The sequence below is a fragment of the Saccopteryx leptura genome, chromosome 2, assembly GCF_036850995.1.
Source record: "Saccopteryx leptura isolate mSacLep1 chromosome 2, mSacLep1_pri_phased_curated, whole genome shotgun sequence".
Taxonomy (NCBI): Eukaryota; Metazoa; Chordata; class Mammalia; order Chiroptera; family Emballonuridae; genus Saccopteryx; species Saccopteryx leptura.
Window position 1 is genome coordinate 343,726,754 of NC_089504.1, and position 22,803 is coordinate 343,749,556.

General features: G+C 52.1%; 2 protein-coding genes across 5 annotated transcripts in view; one reads left to right on the top strand and one right to left on the bottom strand.

The window, feature by feature from the left end:
* The first annotated feature begins 330 nt into the window (after positions 1-330).
* Positions 331-17,442, top strand: ETV4 (ETS variant transcription factor 4). Of its 4 annotated transcripts, none has more exons than XM_066364073.1 (13): positions 331-543; positions 1,061-1,171; positions 1,350-1,443; positions 1,658-1,705; positions 10,362-10,415; positions 11,648-11,774; positions 12,259-12,402; positions 12,630-12,889; positions 15,242-15,316; positions 15,471-15,539; positions 15,716-15,888; positions 16,137-16,238; positions 16,569-17,442. In XM_066364073.1, the coding sequence occupies exons 2-13, from the start codon at positions 1,112-1,114 to the stop codon at positions 16,791-16,793; spliced, it is 1,431 nt and encodes a 476-aa protein (XP_066220170.1). In that variant the 5' UTR covers positions 331-543; positions 1,061-1,111; the 3' UTR covers positions 16,794-17,442. The 4 variants fall into 4 exon arrangements, with proteins under 4 accessions (XP_066220170.1, XP_066220172.1, XP_066220171.1 ...); XM_066364075.1 differs by having other exon boundaries at positions 15,242-15,301; XM_066364074.1 differs by lacking the exon at positions 331-543 and adding an exon at positions 805-939.
* A 3,518-nt stretch (positions 17,443-20,960) lies between these two features.
* DHX8 (DEAH-box helicase 8) overlaps positions 20,961-22,803 on the bottom strand; it is a 31,351-nt gene continuing 29,508 nt past the window's right edge. The window contains exons 22-23 of the mRNA XM_066364068.1: positions 22,404-22,583; positions 20,961-21,665 (exon numbers count right to left, since the gene is read on the bottom strand). Coding sequence (XP_066220165.1) covers positions 21,446-21,665; positions 22,404-22,583 — 400 coding nt within the window. The 3' untranslated portion in view covers positions 20,961-21,445. The remainder of the gene's footprint in view (positions 21,666-22,403; positions 22,584-22,803) is intronic.

A 22,803-nucleotide genomic window follows, 5' to 3' on the forward strand; every position in this document is an offset into this window, starting at 1 on the left:
AGAGATGCGTGCAGACTCCAGCCTGAGGAGCTCGCTGAGCCTCAGACCTAGGCCACTGCTGAGCCCCGCCGAGAAGCCATCGAGTCCTCGCTTCCCTCCTTTTCTCTCAGCTCTTTCTGAATGAACTCCGGCCGCGAGTTTATTTTTTTATGAATGAGAGCCCAAGCGCTGAATGAAGCCATGAAGGAGCCTCTGCGTTCTGATTGGTCCCCTCGTCTGGGAAACTCCGCCCCCTGGCTTGGCCAAGCGAGTCTCCGGATTGGCGGGTGTGCACGGCCCTGGGGTTTCATTCACAAAAGTCAATGAAACAAAGGGAACAGGGTGGAGGGGAGGGGGAGAAAGCCTGGGCCGAAGCAAAGAAAATGCACCAATCAGCTGCTCCCCCGGGCTCACAACTGTCCAAGGCGCCCGGAAAACAAGCTGGTGCGCTGGGGACCCAGGTCCCGGGCCGCAACGATCTGGCCTAGCCCCGCGGCCCTCGCTGTGGCCCGAGGGCATGCTCGGAACCCCACCGCGGCTCCAGCACAGAAGCCCCGGCCTCAGGTGAAGCTGAGGGAGGGGACGGGCGGGGGAGAGTGTCGGTGATTCTCTGCCTCACCTCCAAGATACCCCACACTCTCTCACTGCCACCTCCGCAGATTCCAGGGCAGGGGGTGGGAGGCGCTGGGATTCAGGGTTGGAGGGGCGCGGGAGTTGTGGGCGTGCGAATGGTGCGCGCCTCGCCCGCTCCTCCGCGCGCGAGCACACACACACACACACACACACACACACACACACACACACACACACGTCTTATGTAACCGAGCCTGGGCAGAGCAGGGCTGCAGAAAGCAGCCGAAACGGCGAGCCCGGCTCCCAGGAGCAGGTGGGATCTCCTTTGGCGGGAGGGGAGTGGTGGCGGCGCTCAGTTCAGCAAGCGGAAGCCCCCCCATCGCCTGAGTGAGTCGGAGAAGTTTTGCCGTCGGACCCAGAGCCTGGAGACGGTCCCCTCCCGGTCGCCCTTACCCACCCCGCTGCCTTCCCAGAACGGTGTGCGAACACAGCTCCCCCCACCTCCCAGGTCTCTGCCCCCGCGCGGGGCCTGGGCCTTGCGGCCGGAGGGAGCGGCCGGATGGAGCGGAGGATGAAAGGCGGATACTTGGACCAGCAAGTGCCCTACACCTTCTGCAGCGTGAGCGCGGCTCCTGCCTCCACGCCCGCCCCCGCCCTGCACCCCGCCCCAAAGCCCCTTCCCCGCGGCCCTAGTGGGGTTCAGGGTTGCCTGGCCTCTGAGTCACCGCGGGAACCCAGTCCCACTCCCGACCAACCAGCCTCAGGGTGACTCCGGGGCATTCTTCCCTTACCCACAGAAATCGCCCGGAAATGGGACCTTGCGCGAAGCGCTAATGGTCCCACAAGGGAAGCTCATGGACCCAGGCTCCCTGCCGCCCCCCGACTCTGAAGGTAAGGAGCCGGAGAGAGAAACTGCGACCCTCTCCACCACATACGCCCAGAGAACCGACCCTGGAGCCCCCCGCCCTTTTGCCAAAAAGACTCGCCCTTCTAGGGACTCTGATCGTTCCCGGCCCCTACTACCCCAAGACGGGTCATAGGGCTCGCCCTCTCTCTCATTATCACCTCCACCTCACCTTTTCCAATTCCATTATTCACCCCTCAGATCTCTTCCAGGACCTAAGTCACTTCCAGGAGACGTGGCTTGCTGAAGGTGAGTAGTTTTGTGACCTTTTCTATTACTGGGGTGAGGGGTGTTCTCCACCCTGATATTCCATCCTAGCCCACTTCTCTTCTCCCTGTCCTCAAGAAGCTCTCCAAGGCCCCCTCCCCAAACCGCCTGCCTTTCTGCTATCCCCAGCGCCCAGTGTGGACACTCATATTGATATTTATTTTCTCTACCCTGAGCCAGGCTTGTGTAACTAGGCCTGGGGATGAATCAGACCATTGTGTGGGGTATTTGCTTATTTGAATGGAACTTGGCCCTGGGCCCGTTTTCCTGGTTGAAATTTTCATTTGCAAAGTTTGTTTGGCAGCAGCCACCGGACTGAGGTGTGTGTTGGGGTGTTGGAGGGGAGGGGCATGAGGAGCAGGAGGATGAGGAGAAAGAGCAATTAATTTGTTACCTACCTTCAGGAGTTGCCAGAACATTTATTTATTTATTTATTTATTTTTTACCTAAACCCTTGGTTTCTTTTCTTCCCAACTCCCAGTGCCAAACAATTTTCTGTCTGAGCCAAAAGAACAACAAAAGTTTAAATAATTCTTTTTTACAGTACTTTGTTAAAGAGGACAGCGGTCCTCCTCCCCCAATAGCCTCGATTGTAATTCTGATGGCAATCGATAGTCCCTCTTTTCCTCATGAATTCCTCTACTCCAGGCAAATTTCCCCTCTTGTCTGCCAGAGAGTTAGCTAGCTGCAAGCTGGCTGAGGTGGGGTCAGTAGCTGGGCCTCGGCTCAGTGGGGAAGTGTGTTCTGGAGGTCTCCTGGTAGGAGTCATTGGTGTGATTTGGTGGGACCTGAGGGTGTCGCTGGTTGGACTGCAGGTAGGGGGCAGATGGTGTTTAGATAGTCTCTGAGAAGGAAGGGTTAACGCCCCCATCTTAGGGTTCTTTTATTTTAACACTTTGAAAACCAAGAAACCACCACCTTTTCAAAGGCTTTTCTCTTCCTTAGGATCTCCCCAGCCCTCCACCTGAGTGATTTCTTAAAGCTCCAACCCAGCTCCGCCAGAACCCTCTATAAAAGCTTGGGGTAGAAGGGGAAGACCCCTGATTAGATCTCTGGAGTGAGAGTAGATGAGTAGATCTGACTTAACCACTGTGGTAGCTCCCAAAATATATATGTTAATAAAATGACTGTTTGGCATAGAGCAGGTGCTCAAGACATTTTGTGGAATTCATGGCTTACCAACTACTTTGGTTCTGGAGGGTTCTGGGCCTCTAGGGGTATTGTGCACATCTTCCTGACTCTGCAAGCCCTGATGCCCAGCTCCAAGTTATAGGCAGAGCTATGCCCAGTCTGCCCATCCTCCTCCCAAGGTTCCGGAGCTGGGCTAGAGCTGAAGAACGCAGAGGTGTCAGTTTCCACAGTCACTCAAAGACTTCCTTTCCCAACGCCTGATTTCTGTCTGGCTTGCCAGGCACCTTGTCTGTCAGCTGAGGGTCCCTGCACTCCCCACAGTGGGCAGCTCCCAGGGCTGTGATCTAGGGGTAGGCTCAGAGGTTGGCATTTTGGCAGCAGCTGGTCCATTTGTGCCTGGGTTTGAGATGAGAAGGGGAGGAAAATGTTCTCATCTGCTCTCAACCTTGGAAGCCCCACCCCTTGTTGGTGGGGGTCTAGAGACTGTACGTGTGTCTATCTGCATGTGTCAGTGTGACAGCGAGTGTGTGTGTTTCATGCTGCTGTCCTGGGAGTCTCTGTACATTTAAATCCAGTGGGTGGGGAAGTGGGGGTGGGGATCGCAAGACGGAGGGGGGGACGCTGGGATCTCCTTGGTTCCCTCTCCTTCCTTCTGAGGGAGCAGCTCAGGTTCCCAGCTGGCGATGGATGGCCAGGCCTGAGGGGGGGATGCTGAGGCCGCTCGCTCCTTCTCACTCTCTCTGCGGAGACAGATGCAGCTGCCGGGGCCCTGTCCCCCTGCACCATCCCAGCACCACCCCAGCCTCCTCTCCTGCCTCTTCCCACCAGGTCAGTGACCCCTGCAGCCCAGGGGAAGCTTTGGGGTGGCAGGGAGGGGCTAGCTCCTTTGGAAACTTGCCAGTAATGGGGTGCGTCAGTAGGAATAGGGACCTGGGGGCTGGAGTCTAACCGCCCTCCCTCAGCTTGATTTTTCCTAAAGCCCCAATGTGGAGAGAAGCAGCAGGTCCTTTTTGTATATGTGTGTGGAGGGAGGGGTGGGGGGATTGTGAAAAATTCTGGGGATGCCCAGATTGGATCTGGGCCGATGTAGTTATGGCTTTAGAGTCCGATGTCCGGGCATCATTGGGGGTGAGTGTGAGTGGGGCTCTGAAGGGGCAGGTGGTTCAGATATCTTTGGGGTTGGGAGTTTTCTAGACAGAGTGGAGGAGGATGAAGTGAGTCTAGGAGGAGGAGGGCATGTCTGGTTTCGGGGTGCCTGGGATCTGTTGAGTTGCTGGAGAAAGGATTGGGCTGCCGTGGGGAAACGCAGGCTCGGGCAGGCTGAACCCAAGCTGTGCCTGGTGGTGGTAAAAGGTGTGCTGCTTCTGGTCCAGGCTTGTGGGGAATCTTTCCTGGCTTGTGGGGAACGCTCAGGGACAATGACTTTGGTCTATTTGGTAGTAAGGAATGTTGACTCAGGGCCACTTATGTCTTTTGTGTGAGGCTGGGGTCTGTGGAGTCCCAGAAGCTCTGCAGATAGGTTGCAGAGGTCCTCGAGCTCTCGGACATTGTGAAATTGTTGGAGTGCACCATGCACAAAGAAACGTGAATTTTCTAGGAAAGGATTGATCCATAGCTTTTATAACATTCTCAAAAGGATGGGTCTCTACTCCCCTTTTCATAAGAATCACTGCTCCCCAATCCTCCTCTGAGGTTTCCCTTGCCCTTTGGTTTCCCCTATTGTCTTTGTAAGTTCAAAGGAGACCCTATGTGTGAAGGGTGTGCATGGGGGATGTGTTTCGTGTGCTGCTGTGAAGTGAAAGGAATTAGGGTGTGTGTGAATCCGTGTGTAGCATGCCAGTGCCTCAGCATGTCCTGTGGGGAAAGATGAGGCTAATCCCCTCCCCCAGTCTTTCTTAGCTACACTACCTCCTGCATATTTCTGTCTCCTTCCCTTCTAGAAGGCTCTTGGGGACAGATGTCTCTCCATAGATAGAGAACTGGTTCCTTCCAGTACAAAGGCTGCCAGGGTGGGGGTGGGGTACAGGTGACAGCCGAGGCTAGTGGTGACACAATGGAGCAGAAGCTCTGGGGAAAGGCTCCCTGCCTCTCCACTAGGACTCCTTTAGAGGCCCCTTCATCCTGCGATCGATCGGACCCTAGGAAGGGGACAAAGGGATGGGGCCTATGTGGAGTAAGTGAGTGGCTAACCTGGGGTGGGCTTAGCTGCTTGGCTGGTTTAACCTTCCAGTTCTAGAGCCCGCTTGGGAGGTCACCAAGCCCCTCCTCTTCTACTGACTCCCCTCCCCGCTAGGATGTTCCCTAAAATTCTTTCTCTTTGGGCAGTATGCTGGCTTGGCACTTTTCCCATTCTTTATCACCTGCCATGTCCTCAGGCAGATAAACTCGACCTTAGGGCCAGGATGGAGCTGGGGGAAGGCTGGCATACTGGCTTGGCAGCCAGAACTCAGCCAAGTCAACAAATAAATAAAGAGGATGGTGTACACTCAAACACGGTCATTAGAAATTCTCCTGCTCTCCAGGAACGTGAAGCAGAATGTCACTGTTCCCGTTTCTATCTTTGTTAATAGTTTCTCAGCAACTTGAGTCCTGCCCCTTTGGGAGAAGCCAGTGTTCTAGGGAAGGGCCAACCAGGGCCTGGGGTTCAGGCCACAGCCTATTTTTTGCCTCTGCTGATTTCTCCTGGCCTGGAAAGAAGATGGCACCGCCCCTTCTAGGGTGTGGTCTGTGTGCTGGGGTGGCCTCCTCTGGGATTCTGATCAAACTTTCAGGCCTGAGGTGGGAGGGAAGGCAAGATGACCCCTAGGGCTCTCTAGCATCATGTGAACTGGCCTGTGACGCCAGCAAGAGATGCCCCCAGCCCATTACCTCAGCAGAATGCAGCAGTTAAGGAAGCCCCAGAGGGAGCCCAAGTTCATCAGCCTCCCCCGGGTCTGTACCCCCACCCTACTGATGCTCCTTGCCTCAGTAGCAGGGACAGAAATGTTGCTCATTCTGCTCCCATTACCCTCATCCAGCCACCTGTGATTGGGCCAGAAGACACAGCATGGATGAAGGTGGGCCTTGCGCCCTGGGGAGTGTTTTCTCAAATCTGCCTATTCTTAAGGACACTTGTTAAAAAAATACAGATGCCTGGACCACCCCCAGGCCTATGAGACTTGGGGGTGACTGGGGATCCATGTTTTAACAATGTCCCCAGATTCTCGAGTCTGGCCACTTTGGGAGCGGCTGCCTTTGTGCCCATGTGGCACTCCTGAGAACATGTGTGCTGCCTGTGTGTTTTTGTTTGTTTTTGCAAAGGGAGTCCATGTCCTACTGATTTATTTGATCACTTTAGAATTGTTTCATGCTGATGTTTCATAAGTTCTTAAGCTGCTGGTGACTCCTGATTCACCAACGCTCTCCCCCAATCCCTCTGTCAAGAAATCAACTATCTATAAACATATATCTCTCTGTATATGGTTTTTAAGATTTTATTTATTGATTTTTAGAGAGAAGAGAGAGAGAGAAAGGGTGGGGGGAGCAGGAAGCATCAACTCGTAGTTGCTTCTCCTATGTGCCTTGACCAGGCTAGCCCAGGGTTTCGAACCAGCAACCTCAACATTCCAGGTCAATGCTCTATCCACTGCGCCACCACAGGTCAGGCTATAAACATGTATCTTAAGAACACTCGGTACCTTTAAGGCAAGTTGGTGACAAATTTTCTTGCCACAGCCTAAAGTATCCCATGTGAGATAGGCTTTTCCCAGAGGACTGCCTCCACTGTTACCTGGTGGTGAAGAGGGGGAATCCCAGGGTGACGGAAGGGCTGGCTGGTTGGGATCTCTTCAGTCCTGTCTTCCACCACACTGGCTCCCACCAGCCTGAGGACAGAGGTCACTGTATGTTTATTCAACAGAGTCAACAGATATTACATTGAGTGTTTACTCTGAACCAGACCCTGTTCCTGGGGTCCTGGGGAATCAGAGGAACAAGACAGATAAAGCCACTGCCCTCAGCAAGCTTAACTTTCTGGTAGAGGAGACAGACAATAAACACGTAAACATAAGTTAATAGGTTTAGGTAGCTGTATATGCTGGGGAAAAATTAAATGGATGCAAGAAAGAGCTGGGAGGGACCACTTAGGTCTAGGTGCTCAGAGACTGGCCTCTGAAGAGGTGACAAAGTGAGCTAAGACTTCAATGGCCAGAAATAAAAGAGGCAGGCAAATATCTGGGAGAGAGGGATCAAGCTGATCAGCTTTGAGGACCCAAACAGAGAACAGAGCTCTAGAGAGTAAAGCCTGAAGAGGCAGATTAAAGAGGAAGCAGCATCAGACCATGTGGGGCCTTACAGGCTGAGGGGAGGGGAAGAGTTTGAGATTCATGCTTTAAGCAAGGGAGAGATGTGATTTGACTTCTGTTGTAAAAAAGATCACTCTGACAGCTACACAGAGAACAACTGACTATAGGAGGTGAGAGTGGGAGTAGGGAGTTGTTTTTGTTTTTTTTTTTAATTTTCTTTTGAAGCTGGAAACAGGGAGAGACAGTCAGACAGACTCCCGCATGCGCCCGACCGGGATCCACCCAGCACGCCCACCAGGGGCAACGCTCTGCCCACCAGGGGGCGATGCTCTGCCCATCCTGGGCGTCACCATGTTGCGACCAGAGCCACTCTAGCGCCTGAGGCAGAGGCCACAGAGCCATCCCCAGCGCCTGGGCCATCTTTGCTCCAATGGAGCCTTGGCTGCGGGAGGGGAAGAGAGAGACAGAGAGGAAAGCGCGGCGGAGGGGTGGAGAAGCAAATGGGCGCTTCTCCTGTGTGCCCTGGCCGGGAATCGAACCCGGGTACTCCGCACGCTAGGCCGACGCTCTACCGCTGAGCCAACCGGCCAGGGCGGGAGTAGGGAGTTTTAATCAGAGGCTGTGGCTGAAATCTAAGGAAGAAACTGGAGCCTTTGCCCAGGAGCAAAGCAGTAGAGCCTGAGGTGTGTATCTGTGTAGGCTAGGATGAATGGGGGTGTTCTCCAACCGTTTCCTCAGACCCTCACCCTTACCAGCCATTTGGTCATTTTATCCATCAGCTTCCACATTGTCCAATCTGAGAGCAGTTCCCTTGGGTTTTATCACCTCACTTTCAAGCCATTCTCATTTGGACTATCAGCAAGTTCTTCTTGGTATCTACCCTTCCCCTTCCTGCTATAATCTAATCCTTATTTTTTTAATTGATTTTTGAGAGAGAGAGAGAAACATTGATCTGTTGTTCCACTTATTTATGCATTCATTGGTTGATTCTTGTATGTGCTCTGACCAGAGATTAAACCTGCTACCTTCATGTGTCAGGATGATGCTTTAACCAACTGAGTTACCCGGCCAGGGCTTTGTAATCTACTCTTTTTTTTAAAAAAAAGGGGATCCTTATGGCTCCAGGTTTCCTTTTAATTTTCTTTTTTTTAAATTCACTTTAGAGAGAGAAAGGGTAGGGGTGGGGAGCAGGAAGCATCAACTCCCATATGTGCCTTGACCAGGCAAGCCCAGGGTTTCAAACTGGCAACCTCAGCGTTCCAGGTTGATGCTCTATATTCACTGCGCCACCACTGGCAGGCTGTAATCTATTCTTGAGAGAGTGGCAAAATGGGCAAAACCTCCAGGGTCAAGGGAGGTATATCCACTTGAAGGAGTTGGTGAGGCCAGGATAAGAACTCAAAATCAACCGGATATCCAGGTTGGAGGTCATGGATGAGCCGCTGTTCTATTTTAGTTTTGCTGCGTAATCCCCAAACCCAGCGCCACCCACACTGGCACCCTGAGAATGCTCTTCAGACTTCCCAGCTCGGGGAGCCCTCCTCTCTTCTAGTTGCACATTAAAGGGATGAGGCACCTGACCTCCCAGTGTCCCAAGTCTCTCAGCCTCTTCCTCTCCCATTCTCATCCCCCTCCTTTTTTTTTTTAACTTTTCTTTCTTTTTTTACTGAGAGGAGAGGAGGCAAAGAGACAGACTCCTGCATGTGCCCCAACCAGGATCCACCCGGCAACCCCCTGGCTAGGGCTGATGCTCTGCCCATCTGGGGCTGCTGCAGTGAGCTATTTTAGTGTCGAGGCAAGGTCATGGTGTGTAAAGCCAGTAGCCACGGCCACTATCACAGCAGCCTGGCCCATGCAGGTTCGCATTGGATTCGGACAGTCGGTAAAGAAACAATGGAGCCAAAAACTGGTGGGCCATTTTCTTTAATTCTAGCTTACACGCGGCGGGCAAGTAAAAACACACACTGGGCTCCAAAACCCACTCACATTCAGTGCTCACAAAGCCACTGACTTATCCGAGTTTCCTAGAATCAAAGGTTTCTAGCTCACCAGCCTTATTCTCCTCAGTTCCCCATCTCCTTCCTTATCCCAGATACAAACTCTGCACAAACTGGCATCTCACTCAGCACTCCGCCATCTTGGCTGCTTCTCCTGGCCACATGGCCTCTTTCTGCTCTCTGCTCTGCTCCCTCTGCTCTCTCATGCTAATCATCCTAGGAACCAAGAGAGCAAGCTCTCGTTCTGCCCCCATTTTATAGTGTAGATTCCAAACCTTTAATCCAATATACAAAATAGGGAAGTCTCTAATACAAAGACACTTCTCTGAGGCATGATTGTATTGTACCGCCCCACATCAAAAAGGGTGGGAAAGGCTTAATCCCAAAACCAAGCCCCAGGCTACAAGGATTCTACCTGCCCACAGAGACACACATTAATATCACCTGGGCGATGGCCTCCTCGTGGGCAGCGCCGTCTTTAACGAAGTGAGCATAATACATTTTATCTGCCCAACATGGTGCCATCCTCAGTGCCCAGGCCAACTTGCTCAAACCATTCAAGCCATGGCTGAGGGAGGAGAAGAGAGAGAGAGAGAAGGGGGAGGGGTGGAGAAGCAGATGGTCGCTTCTCCTGTGTGCCCTGACCGAGAATTGAACATGGGATTTCCACACCGGGGCCAATGCTTTATCTCTGAGCCAACCGGCCAGGGCCTTTTTTAAACCTTTCTTGAACCACCCTCTTTTCTCTATTCCATCTCCTTTCCTAGGATCTAGATTTCTAGATTTCACCCTAGAGGTTGTATAAAATGCAGATTCCTGGGTCCAGCCCAGTTCAGAATCTCCCCATGTGAATCAAAGTCCATAGGATCTCATTCCTTGTAATGTCTGCCCATCCCAGATGTGACTCTGCTGTCTCTTTGAGATCTCTGTAAACTCTAAGGGGCAGGGCTTCACTTCAGAAAGCTGGAAAGAATAAAGACAAAGCATCTAGGAAAAGACTGGAATCTGCTCCAACAGGTTCTGGGAATTTGCAGCCTCCCCTCCAGGGTCTTAATGGAGCCCAGAGATGGAGGGCACTAAGACCTGGTATAGAGTTGCCTTTATTCCGATCAAGTCTGTTTTCTTTTTTGGGTGGGTGCTAGTCAGCAGGGCTGCCTTAATGGTATCTCCCAGGGGCTGCCATCCAGGGCCCCCTACCCCAGACTCACCTTTAACATCTCTCCGCAGCTCAGGTACCAGATAGTGATGAACAGTTTGTTCCTGACTTCCATTCAGAGAACTGTGAGTAGAGGGCTCTGGGTAGAGGGAATGGGGAGTGGGGGAGGGCAGGAAATGAGTCATGGGGACAGAAATTCACAAAAGATCAACTTGTTCTCTCCTAAAGAAAGGGCTGAAGGGTAAGGCTCCCATTCTTGGGGAGCCCCTCAAAGATCAAGGCAGTAACTGGGCGATGAAGACCCTGGTTCAGATCGGGGCTTTCTCCATATTAGCTATGTGACCATGGAGCAGACACGTCATCTCTCTGATCCTCCATGTCCTTATTTCTGAAATGAGGGGCTTGGACCAGTTCAACAGGATCCAGTTCTACCATTCTGTTACTTTCATGCAACTTGGGGGCTATGTTGCGCCCCCCCCCCCATCCCCTGAGAGACATGTGACAATGTCTGTAGACATTTTTGGTTGCCACTACTGGAGGTAGATGCTACTGGCATCTAGGGGGTAGTGGCCGGGGATGCTGCTAAACACCCTACAATGCTCAGAATAGCTCCCCTACAATGAAAATTAGCTGGCCCAAATGTCAGTAGTGCTGCTGTTGAGAAACCCTGCTTTAATGTCAGATACTTTGCTCTCAACTGTCTTCACCAATGCAATGAAACAGGGCACACAATCGAAAACAGCAGGTAACAGAACAGTTGATACAGGCGTTTGACCCGGCTGCCGTAAGACAGAATCTCACAGTTTGCCCACTTGGAACCAACTGTTCGATGCTTTGCCTGGTGCCTGGAGTTTGTGGACCCAGCAGGGGCCACAGGAAAGGCCAATGTTCTTCACAGATAATTAGAAGCATGTGTATAATTTTAGTCAGCTGACATGCAAGTGGGCTAATATCCAACGTTAACCAGATAAAGAAAGATTCTTTATAGCCCCCAAACATTTCTCGCCCTTGGAATTTCCCAGGGCACTCGGGAAAACCACAGGCCCTAGGTTGATGGTGCTCACCCCTACAAAGGTGGTTGGGGGGGGGGTGCATTAAATGTTGAACTCTAGACTGTTTCTTTGGTTAATACTGGACATTCATTTGCCTGATGTATAAAACTAGATATAATGTAAATAGCCAAACTTCTTAAAAGCGTCTGACTACGAATCTCTGTAAACTGAAACCCAGAGAGGGGATAAGGCTGTACCCGTCACCCAGCTGGTCCTCAGAGAGCAGAAGGTGAAGGTGTCGCAAGCTCTTACTGCCTCTTCTGTGACACTCTCTGGCCCTGCTCTGCCTTTCCCAACCCCTGCAGTAGCTTTCCACAGCCCTACCACCAGGATCAAGAAGGAGCCCCAGAGTCCCCGCGCAGACCCGGCCCTGTCCTGCAGCAGGAAGCCGTCACTCCCCTACCACCATGGCGAGCAGTGCCTTTATTCCAGGTGAGCCAGGCCGGCCCTGGTGGAGGGGGAGGGGCGGGGGAGGAGGGAAGGAGGCACTCATGAGAAGAGGCAGCAGAAAGGATTCCTGGCTCCCAGCAGGGAGCAGTACAGCTCAGGATTTCCTCTGCATGGTTAGGATGGAAAACGCAGCAGGGGGCTCAGGGGATGTGCGTGTTAAGGCCGGGCTGAGTTTGTTTCCACTGAAGAAGGCACTGTCCCACCCAACCCAGTGGCTCTGGGCTGGGGAGTGGTATTCTCAAGACTAAACCTAGTCTCAGCATTTATGAAATGAGGAAAAAGGAGTTCATTTGGGGCTGAATCTGGCCCATGCCATTCCTTTCCCGGCATCCTCTCCTCTTTCTTCTGTAAGTCCTGTGCCCTCACTGCCCTGGGGATGGAGGAAGGGTTTAATGATGCTCGCCCGGCTTCTCTGCTCCTTCACCCCTGTCTCCCCCTCGACACCAGTGTCTATGACCCCCCCTAGACAAATCGCCATCAAGTCCCCCGCCCCTGGTGCCCCCGGACAGTCCCCCCTGCAGCCCTTTCCCCGGGCAGAACAACGGAGTTTCCTGAGAACCTCTGGCACCTCCCAGCCCCACCCTGGCCATGGGTACCTTGGGGAGCATAGGTAAGGAGACAAAGAGATCACCAGAATTGGGCCCAGAGCTCAGCAGTTTTTCTTCAATTCCCGAGTGTTCTCTACCTACTCTTAAAAGACCTCATGTTGGGGGAGGTGGGGAGGAAGGGGTATTGGTCCACAACCCCACACTGGAACCCCCTCTGCAAACTGGGAGTAGCAGGCATGAGGAGAGCTTATTCTGATATTTTCTTCCTTCTCCATCCAACCATATCCAGCTCCGTCTTCCAGCAGCCCTTGGATATTTGCCACTCCTTTACATCTTCTCAGGGAGGGGGCCGAGAACCCCTCCCAGCCCCCTACCAACACCAACTGTCCGAGCCCTGCCCACCCTACCCCCAGCAGAGCTTCAAGCAAGAATACCTTGACCCCCTATACGAACAGCTGGCCATGGGCCAGGGTGGAGTCAATGGGCACAGGTACCCAGGGGCGGGGGTGGTGATCAAACAAGAGCAGACGGACTTCGCCTACGACTCCGGTAAGAAACATTTCAGGTGGGAGGGGTTGGGGTGAGATTGCTGGGTGGGGTGGCATCTGATAACCACCAGAATGTTTTTCCATAAGGTTTTTACCTTTCTATCCTTTTACTAGTTCATAAACTCAACCCATGCACTTTTTTCATAGATTCAAAAGAATTGTCATTTTCCTGTTATTTAAAAAATTTTTAAAGTTTTTATTTATTGATTTGAGAGAGATTTTGTTGTTTCACTTATTTATGCGTTCATTGGTTGATTCTTATGTGCCCTGAGTATCATATCTGCAACCTTGGCATATCATTTTTCTTTTTTTGTGTGTTTGTGTAATTTTCCGAAGTGAAAAGCAGGGGTGGGGGGGCTGGGGAAGTAGGCAGACAGACCTACTACCACATGCGCCCCACCGGGATCCATCTGGCATGCCCACCAGAGGGCGATGCTCAGCTCCTCTGGGGTGTTGCTCCGCTGCAATCAGAGCCATTCTAGCACCTGAGGCGGAGGCCAAGGAGCCATCCTCAGCGCCCTGGCCAACTTTGCTCCAGTAGAGTCTTGGCTGAGGGAGGAGAAGAGAGAGATAGAAAGGAGAGGGGGAAGGGTGGAGAAGCAGATGGGCGCTTCTCCTTTGTGACCTGACTGGGAATCGAACCGGAACTTCCACACACCGGGCCAACGCTCTATAGTTGAGCCAACCAGCCAGGGCAAGAATCGTCATTTTTCAATCAGTAAATTTATATTCAGATCAAAGAAAAATGGGACATAGGTCCTTGCCCTCAAGGCTGCATGTGACATAATAGGAAAGTTAAGGCACTTTTTCTATGTCTATTTAGCAGGTGTTTGGGGTTTTAATTACAGAGACTAAAGCACTGTTTGAGAAACATGAGTGTGTGGAATTGGAGGATACAAAGATGAATAAGATGAATAGGTTGTTCTCTGTCCCCACAGACTTAAAAATAAAAGGGATTTGAATGAAGAGAAAGATGAACTTGAAACTAGCCAGGCTCATAGTTCCCACGAGGGATTCAGGGTTAATATGTGGTTTCCACAACCTGTTCAAGCCTAAAGGTTGATGGATGACCCACAATCCTGGCCAGAGCTGAGTACTAGAAGTAAGAACTGCTGTAAATTCTAGTTCCACCTAGTGTTGACCTGAGTAAGGTGCACTCAGCCGTATTCATAAATAGCTGTGATTTGAAGCCCCAGGCAGTGGAAGTGCAGTTCTCAGAAGGGCCCAGAAAAAACCTTGGCTTGTTACATTGTTACCATACCCACATTTGAGTTTCTATGCAAATTTGCATGAGAAAAATAAATTCAGTGATTAGAGTAAACTCAGCTGGCCAGAGCTTTAGAATTTCCCTTTTTCTGATGCCCAGTCTTTTAGGGGCAGGGGAATGAACCACAAACCCCCAGGCTGCCCAAGTGAGACAGAAGGGTGCGCCACTCCTCAACCCTGGGGCAAAAGCCAGAGCCATGCCTGGCAGTGAGATACAGGAAAGAGGAGGGAGACGCTCTTGCCGCTGACCTTCAAAGGATGTAGACCGGAGGAGATCATGTTACATGCCCTTGAACTCCTGCCCCTCCCCCGTCAGTTTCCTCTGAATGGAGTCAGGAATTCCATTCACAAAATGGATGCATGAATGAGCCCACCCTCCCGCCTCCTCCCGGAGGTGTCAGGTTTCACCATCTCATTCATCGGTGGGAGTGGAGGGAGTAAAACAGAAGGGGCTGGAACTTGAACGGGTGGCTTCACACAACCAACTGCCTCCAGGTGGAGTTGGGAAGGTTTCAATCCTACGGAATGGAATGAAATGGAGTGGAATGTGCTCTGCTGTCAGACCTGGAAAAAAAGAGAGGGCCCAGTGCCCACTGCCTCTTCCCCAGATATAAATACATGCAGTCTCTTCCCCTCCCCCACCACCCTCTTTCCTCCATTCATTCCTCCCTCTGTCTCACATGCACACTGGGCAGGGAATCTGACCTGCTGACAGGAGGTTAGTCCATTCCAAGGGAGTCTTAGACATGGACACTGTACCCTTTCCCCGGAGGTACATCTCAATCCCTCCCTCCACCCCCTGAACTCACAGGAAACAGCTGCTCTCTGGAATCCTGGGCCTTGTGGAACAGCTTTACCCAGCCCCAGCTGTTGCCATCCCTGCCCTCTGGCCCAGCCCTCAAGCTGAGGGATTCCAGCCTCACACCCCCTCTGGGTGAACTTCCCCCGGGGCTGGTGGTAGGCAGGCAGCTGGGAATAGAACCAACCGGAAAGCAGGCTGGCTGGAAGTTCTTAAATGTGTGTAGGTCTGCCGCCTCCACCTCCACCCCAGCCACCTATAATGTCACCTTTCTTTCTCTACCCCCAGATGTCCCTGGGTGTGCATCAATGTACCTTCACACAGAGGGTTTCCCCGGACCCTCTCCAGGTGATGGGACCATGGGTAAGGCAGCCCCCTTCTCCCTGCCAAGCCCTCCAGGTTGGAAGAGGGAGTCTTGCTGAGGGGAAGGGTCTCTTACCCAGGAGTCCCTTTGAACATTTCTGGGGTCTCATCAGTGATTCCCCAGATCTGAGTGACCCCCAACTTCCTCCTCAAGGCTATGGCTATGAGAAACCTGTGCGACCGTTCCCAGATGATGTCGGTGTCGTCCCTGAGAAATTTGAAGGTCAGAGAAGTGATTGTTAATGAGAGGATCAGGGTCTTATCCATGCCCTCTGACTGTGTCACCCTGGAATCACATGACATTTCACAAGAAAGGGCCTGGAATGACCTCTGGGAGAGAAGGTTGCTGGGAGGACCAGAAGGCACAAACCCTACAATCCTGTTTCCTGTGTTCCCCAGGAGACATCAAGCAGGAAGGGGTTGGAGCATTCCGAGAGGGACCTCCCTACCAGCGCCGGGGTGCCTTGCAGCTGTGGCAGTTTCTGGTGGCCCTGCTAGATGACCCAACGAATGCTCACTTCATTGCCTGGACAGGCCGGGGGATGGAGTTCAAACTAATTGAGCCTGAGGAGGTGGGCTTCTCAGCTGTCCCCACCTCTCCTCCAACAGCTTTGGGGACTGGAGATGAGAGGACCTGAGAACAGGTGGCATGTGTCTTCACCTAAATTCTTACCAAAGCTAGGTCTGGGGGCTGGTGCTTGGTCGCAGGACCAGCTTCAGAGTTTGCACTAAGACTCTCAAGTGTACTTTCTGACCTACCCCCCACTTTTCCCCTGCTGAGCTAGCATCGCCATCCTAAACCTGTCTCCTCTTCCCCCAGGTCGCCAGGCTCTGGGGCATCCAGAAGAACCGGCCAGCCATGAATTATGACAAACTGAGCCGCTCGCTCCGATACTATTACGAGAAAGGCATCATGCAGAAGGTCAGGGATGAAGGGTCCAGGGACAAGAGGAAAGGGGCAGGGGACAGAAGAGCATTCTCAGCGAGTTTGTAGGAGCAGATAATGAACCAGTCAGAAGGGTTGAAAAATTGTGGACAATTCCAAGATTTTCCTCTCCCAAAAAAGTGCTAAACAGTAACTGAGAAGCCCAAAGCATGAAGAGATTGAGATTAGAGGTGAATAAGGGAGTTGGCTGCTTAGAGGACCAGTATGGGAGAGAGATGCACCCCACACATCTGCCTGGACCCATTCCTCATCCCTACATTGACCTGAGGAGAGAGTTAGACTGACCCAGCCCCTCTCTTCCCACAGGTGGCTGGCGAGCGTTATGTGTACAAGTTTGTGTGCGAGCCCGAGGCCCTCTTCTCTCTGGCCTTCCCGGACAATCAGCGTCCAGCTCTCAAGGCCGAGTTTGACAGGCCAGTCAGTGAGGAGGACACAGTCCCTTTGTCCCACTTGGACGAGAGCCCTGCCTACCTCCCAGAGCTGGCTGGCCCTACACAGCCCTTTGGCCCCAAGGGTGGCTACTCCTACTAGCCCCTAGCAGCTGCTCCCATGGCACCCAGGTGCTGCCCTGTGTACATATAGATGAATTTGGTGTTGGGGAAACCCTCACTTCGAAACCCACAGATGTCTTCGGAGCAGATCCCCACTGGCCTGTCAGTCACCCTGGCCCAGACTTGGAGCTGCTCACCAGAGTCCACGGGAAGTAAAAGAGGAGACACTGCAAGTGCAAAGGCGGAGTCTTGGACTCCTGGGGGTCTCATCTCTGGCCTCTTCCCAGGTCCAGCTTCGAGGCCTGAGCCCTCTTCCTCTCCCCCATCACAGAGAACAAGAGTTTGTTCTGTTCTGGGGGACAAAGAAGGAGTGTCCCTCCTTTCTCCTGGTGGAGAGGGATGCATTGAGCTCCCCAGATCTCCCACTGTGGGAGGCAAAAGCCTGGATCCTGCACTCCACTCCAAGCTGTGGCCCTGGAGGGTCCTGCTTGTCAATTCTTGGTGCTCTGTTCCCAGAGGCAGGGGGAAGCTGGTGGAAGGAACCCAGGATGGGGGCGGGGTCTCTGGTGGAGGCAGGGAGGGCTGGGTTCCTGCTCTGCGGGCCCTTTGCTCTGCATATTCCTAGGCCCAGGTCTAGGATATCACCTCCACCTCCCCTACATCTGCCAGACCCTAATAAAAGCCCCTGCTTCTCCTGTTCTCCTTTGTCCTCTTTGCTGCCATGAGAGAAGTACCTGGGGTTGGAAAGAGCTGTACCTTGGGGCAGATGACCTGAGTTTGGGGCCTGACCCTGACACTTAACGTTACTAAGTGGGTTCTTAGGAAAAGACAGTTCACCTTGCTCAAGGATACCTGCTCTTTTCCCCTCCCAGGATTATTGTGTAAGGGTCCTGAAGTAATGTCCATATGGTACTTTAATCTAGCCCTGTGCTGCTTTGCCACCTGCAACCTGGTTCCTACAGCTGTCTCCCTGTGTGGGTGAGGGGTAGGGGTGGGGCCCGTAGGGCTACTGAGCTTTGAGGCCTCCTGGGGCTTGCTCAGGCAGGATTTGACTTATGGTTTCTGTGATCACAGTTGCTCCCATGAGCCATACTACTCACATGCACCGGGTGTGTGTCCCCACTCATGCCGTGGCTCCAGGTTGCTGTGTCTGCTGATGTTGGGAACAAGTTTGGAGAGAATCTGGAGAATGGGAACAGGCACTCAGGCAAGAGGGTGAAGGGAGAGGCTAGAACAAGCCCTCCCTGGGTTCTGGCCGGTTTAGGAAAAGGACAGTAGATCCTTGGAGGGAAGAGGAATGGGAAACAGCACACATCATCCTTGCCCAAATCTGGGGGAGACCAGAACTCTGGGGTGAGTGTTCTGGAGGTAGGTGGGAAAGGCAAGGCTGAAAAGGCGGTGACACATAGAAAAGGGAGTGTGACTGAGTATGACGGGGGTAGAGTGGAGTTAGGACAGTTGTAGACCCAGCCCCAGTGCAAAAAGCTTCCCAGGAGCTGGGTGACTGGTTAATCAGAACCGCAGCCACGCTGAGCCTGGGCGGCCTTACCCTTATAAATGCCTGCCCCACTTCCACCTGTATGTAGACCCTGCCCGGTATTAATGCTAAGTCCCAACAGCCCTCACAGGAGGGGATGCCTCTCAATCACTACCCACAAATAAAAAGCAACATTTTTCTCCCCTAGAAACAAAACTTTTTTTTTTTTACAATTTGGAGCAAGGAAAATTTTAAATACAGGTTGTAACACACACACACACACACACACACACATTATATATATGGGCCCTGGCCAGTGGATAGAGCATCAGCCCAGTGTACGGATGTTGTGGGTTTGATTCCTGGTCAGGGCACACAGGAAAAGCAATCATCTGCTTCTCCCTCTTCTCCTGCAGCCAGGGGTTCAATTGGTTTGAACACTGGTCCTGAGTGCTGAGGATAGCTCTGTTGGAGCTCATCAGCCTCAGGTGCTAAAAATAGCTCAGTACATGAGCATTGGCCCTAGATGGGATTGCCAGGTAGATCCTGGTCAGGGTGCATGAAGGAGTCTGCTTCACTATCTCCCCTCCTCTCACTTACGTATTATAATATATACTATACACACATATATGCGCTTTAATTCCATATTAAAGCCAGGCTGTCATGGTGAAGTGTAAACTTTGAGTGGAAACAGATCCTGAGTACCCACACATGAAGGACAGATTTATATGAGAAACAGCATCATGGAAAAGGTCTCTACAGGCTGAGACATGCAACCTCTGCCCTCTGAAATGTTCATTAACAAGCCACTCCTCACAACTCTTTTTTTCAAAGTCTTAAACTTGGAGGGGCGCTGCTCAGAGGAGACAGTTCCAACAGCTACCAGAGGAAATTCTTCGGGCTGAAGGAGAGACAGCCCGAATCAAACCGTGCTCCTGATTGGATGAAGGTGAACTCAGGACCAAGAAGCCTGACCCAGCAGTAGAGCTTACATGTGCCCCCTGAGAACGGTCCCCCACATACACAAACAAGCACAGACTCAGCACATGTGCAGGGGCAGGAAACTCCTGAGCTAGGCTCCCGCAGGGGTGCAGTGAACAGTAGACTTTAATGGCCAAGAAGATTCCAGCTCCCTGCATGAGACCCACATCCTCTCCTGGGCTGTCACTCAACCTCGGGTAATACTGGTTCAGGGAAGAGAAACAAGGGCTCCATTGTGTGGAAGCAGCAGGCCGGTCATCCTTTCGAATCTGGCTGGAAGCCTCCTCCTGAGCAGGCTGGGCAACACGCCTGTATGCCGCTTCCCGGTGGACAGTGAGGTCAGACCCCACCTTGTTGTGACAGCAGAGAACCAACCCCAGCTCCTAGGGGAGATGTTCAAGGAACATCCACAGAACGAGGGTCCTTCTTTTTGAGCACCAAACCGGAAAGATGACCGGCCCTGGCTTTCACCTTGGCCTGTTAAACATCCCCTTCTCAGCCTGAGCTTAAATCCCAAAACTCCATCTTCAGGAATTATGACCTCAGAGGTGCCAATGCCATCAGTGCTGGTCACTGAGCTGGGACAGATGGGCCACAAAGCCAAGTTTGTTCCTGAACTGGAAAGACCTGGGCTGGAATAAAGATTGGGGAGCTGGGTACCCAGCCCCCGCTGCCCTTTCGGATTCCTTTGTCAGCCCCCACACTGTCTTCTCCCCGTAAGGCCTTAACTGTTAGCACACATACATCCCCCTGCCTTTAATTGCAGGCCTGGGCTTCCTAAGGAGCAAACTCACACGGAGTCAGAGGCGCACAATCAGCTCAAAAAGGGGCAGGAACCTCAGTCAGCAGACTCCCTGGCCTGTATTCCTCTCCACTGCATTTTCTGAATTGTGTCTTCAGGGGGATTTGCCTGCCACCCAACGACAGCCTACATTCCTTCATTTCCTAGAATGTCGTATAGTCTCTTTTAGTGGCTGGTGCACAATTTTATGGTAGTTCTAGTATTTACATAATTTCAGAACTTACCAGAATGGGGATTGGGGAGGTGGTGCAGGCTGTGACATACAATGGCCCAATTCCCCAGGGGCCTCTAAACAAGCTCCACGTCCAGAACTGCTTTCCAGACGCCCTGCAGCCTGCTCTGACAGCACCTGCCTCGTGTTCTTCCTAGTCAAGAGCTTCCAAAAATCTGGGAAGGGCATAGGGAGGTGGTTATTCCCCAACCGAATGCTGGGAGCAAACCACTCGGTGCGAGACCCAGAGTACAAATGCTGGGCAGCACAAACGGGCTCTGAGAAGTTTGTGTTGGTTTTCTGTTTGGGGCAGGGAAGGGGAGGCTTTGACCATAAAAATCCTTTGTTAAAGCCCATCAAGGACCTCAGGTGAAAGAAAATAAAGTAAAAGCTTTGTCATTATTAGCAAGTTTCAAAAGGAAATAGGACACACTACACATGGCAAGTGTAGTAAAGGTGGGAGAGCCTTCTCCATTCCAGTATGTGGCATCTGTAACCACTCAGGCGCCAGATCTGAGAGCCCGTGCATGGGCGTGGTTAATCACGGGGCGATCATGACACGGCCAGCCTAGTACGGGTGCTAAGGTAAGACTGGAGGTCTGGGCTGTGCGTCACCTCTAAGCCCAAGTAGGCCTGGGCTCTGGTTTCATGGGACTCCCCACCTTGTGCACCAAAGCCACAAATAATAAATCTCACCCTGAGCCCAGGCCAATTTCCTAACCTTTCAACTAAAAGAAAACGTCACTGAAAACCATTTTTGTTTCTTTAAGAAAATAAATATTTTCAGGAGGTCAAATGAAAGTACAGGGGCTGCACAGGGGCAGGAAGTGGGGCCACTACTTTCAGGGAGCTTTGTGGTTCTCTCCTCCAGAGCACCAGCGCGGGCATCAGGTCCTCACTGCATCTATCAGTCTGCAGGTCCAGGTGTCAGATGCTCGTGCCCGTTTCCCATCCCAGGGATGCACAAGTTGCCCCTTTCCTGGAGATGATGCAGTGTACCCTCGTGTTGGCTGTGAGCCCCAGGTGGCCCCAATGACTGGGGTAGTGGGGACTGGAGGCTCTGGTCAAACCAGGCGAAAACCCCTGTTTCTATTTTACCACGAGGGAAGAAATGCAAATTAAGTTCAGAAAATGTCCAGTTAAGTATTCAGTCACTGGATCACCAAAAAGAGTGCACTCAAGCCCTGGGCCACTGCTGCAGGAGGAAAGCGAGTGTTGCTTTCAGCGACGCCGGAAGGCCCGGGATATTCTCCAGGCATTGGGCTCCTCATAGCGGTTGTACAAGGGTTCAAGACGCTGCTGCTTCTTCTGCTTGCTTAGCTTGGTCGGGTCGGAGACCTTGAAGAAGGCAGGAGCAAACTCCACAAGCCACCGGGGGTCGATGGTGGTGACCTCACGCATGTACTCCTTCGTGGTCAGCACCAGCTCATGGTACACCACCCTGAGTGGGAGAGAGAGAAGCTCAGGCCTTGGACACAGGCCCCACTCCGGTCACCCTGTCCCTAGTGGGCCACAGCTGAGCACGCATTTTACCCTCTTTGCTCTACTGTCTGAACCCTCAGAAGACTGCAGTCTCTCTTTATGACAACCACACTCCAATACTGAGGAGGCTGCACACCTCCAACTACAAGAAAGATGTCAGGATAATGTGTTCTAGCCCTGGCTCTGGTTCCGACTAGTTGACTGACACAGAGCCAATCACATCCCTTCTCTGGACTCACTTTCCTTCTCTGTGAAATGGGCAAGTATGTTTTCAGGCTGTCTCCACAGAACTCTAGGGCCCTGAAGAGGAGGCCCACAGGCTGCCACAGGAGATGGGGAAAGCCAAGCAGGCAGGGCTCTGTTACTCCAACCCTTCTACCATGGGGACACAGTGATTTTAAATCAGTTTTATATTACAGTAGGTAAGATTATCATTTTTTTAAATGCAACTTTAAAATAATTTTCTTAAAAAATCACCTCACTAAATGATCTCTAAGATCCTTCCTAGCTCTCAATCCCATGATTTTATTTCCCTCAAAGGGTCCAATGGTGCCTAATTCAGGCTTCTGCTCTCCTAGGAACATAAGCATGTTAGAACAGGAGGTGCTAGGGGTGAATGAAGACAAACACAAAATGCAAACTCATGTACAGGTTCTCTCTGCCGGGACAGCTCCCAGACCGGCGGCCTGCCACCTACCATTCCGGCTGCCTGTTGAAGAGAGCACTGGAAGGGTGGATGTAGACCACCTGCTGGTCGATCAGTGTTCGGTAACCCTCCTGCGGGTCTTTCTTGGCAGCGTTTCGGAAGAATCCGCTGCAGATGGCCTTCTGCACTCGGACTGTGGACTTACCACAAGAAACCACATCCAGCTTGTGTCTATCAGAATAAATCAGGAGAGGACAAAGATGTGAGACAACTGTTTTTAGAGGTTCTATCTTCCAGAATGATGATGCCCGACATCCTCATTCTGGGTCCCGAGAGAAGGCACCACGCCTTCCTCCAGTCCAAAGGGTACTACAGGGGCAGCTCTGCCCAGTGGACATGATGGAGCCAAAGACTTTTAATTAATTTGACTAATAATGCTCCAGGTGCTTGT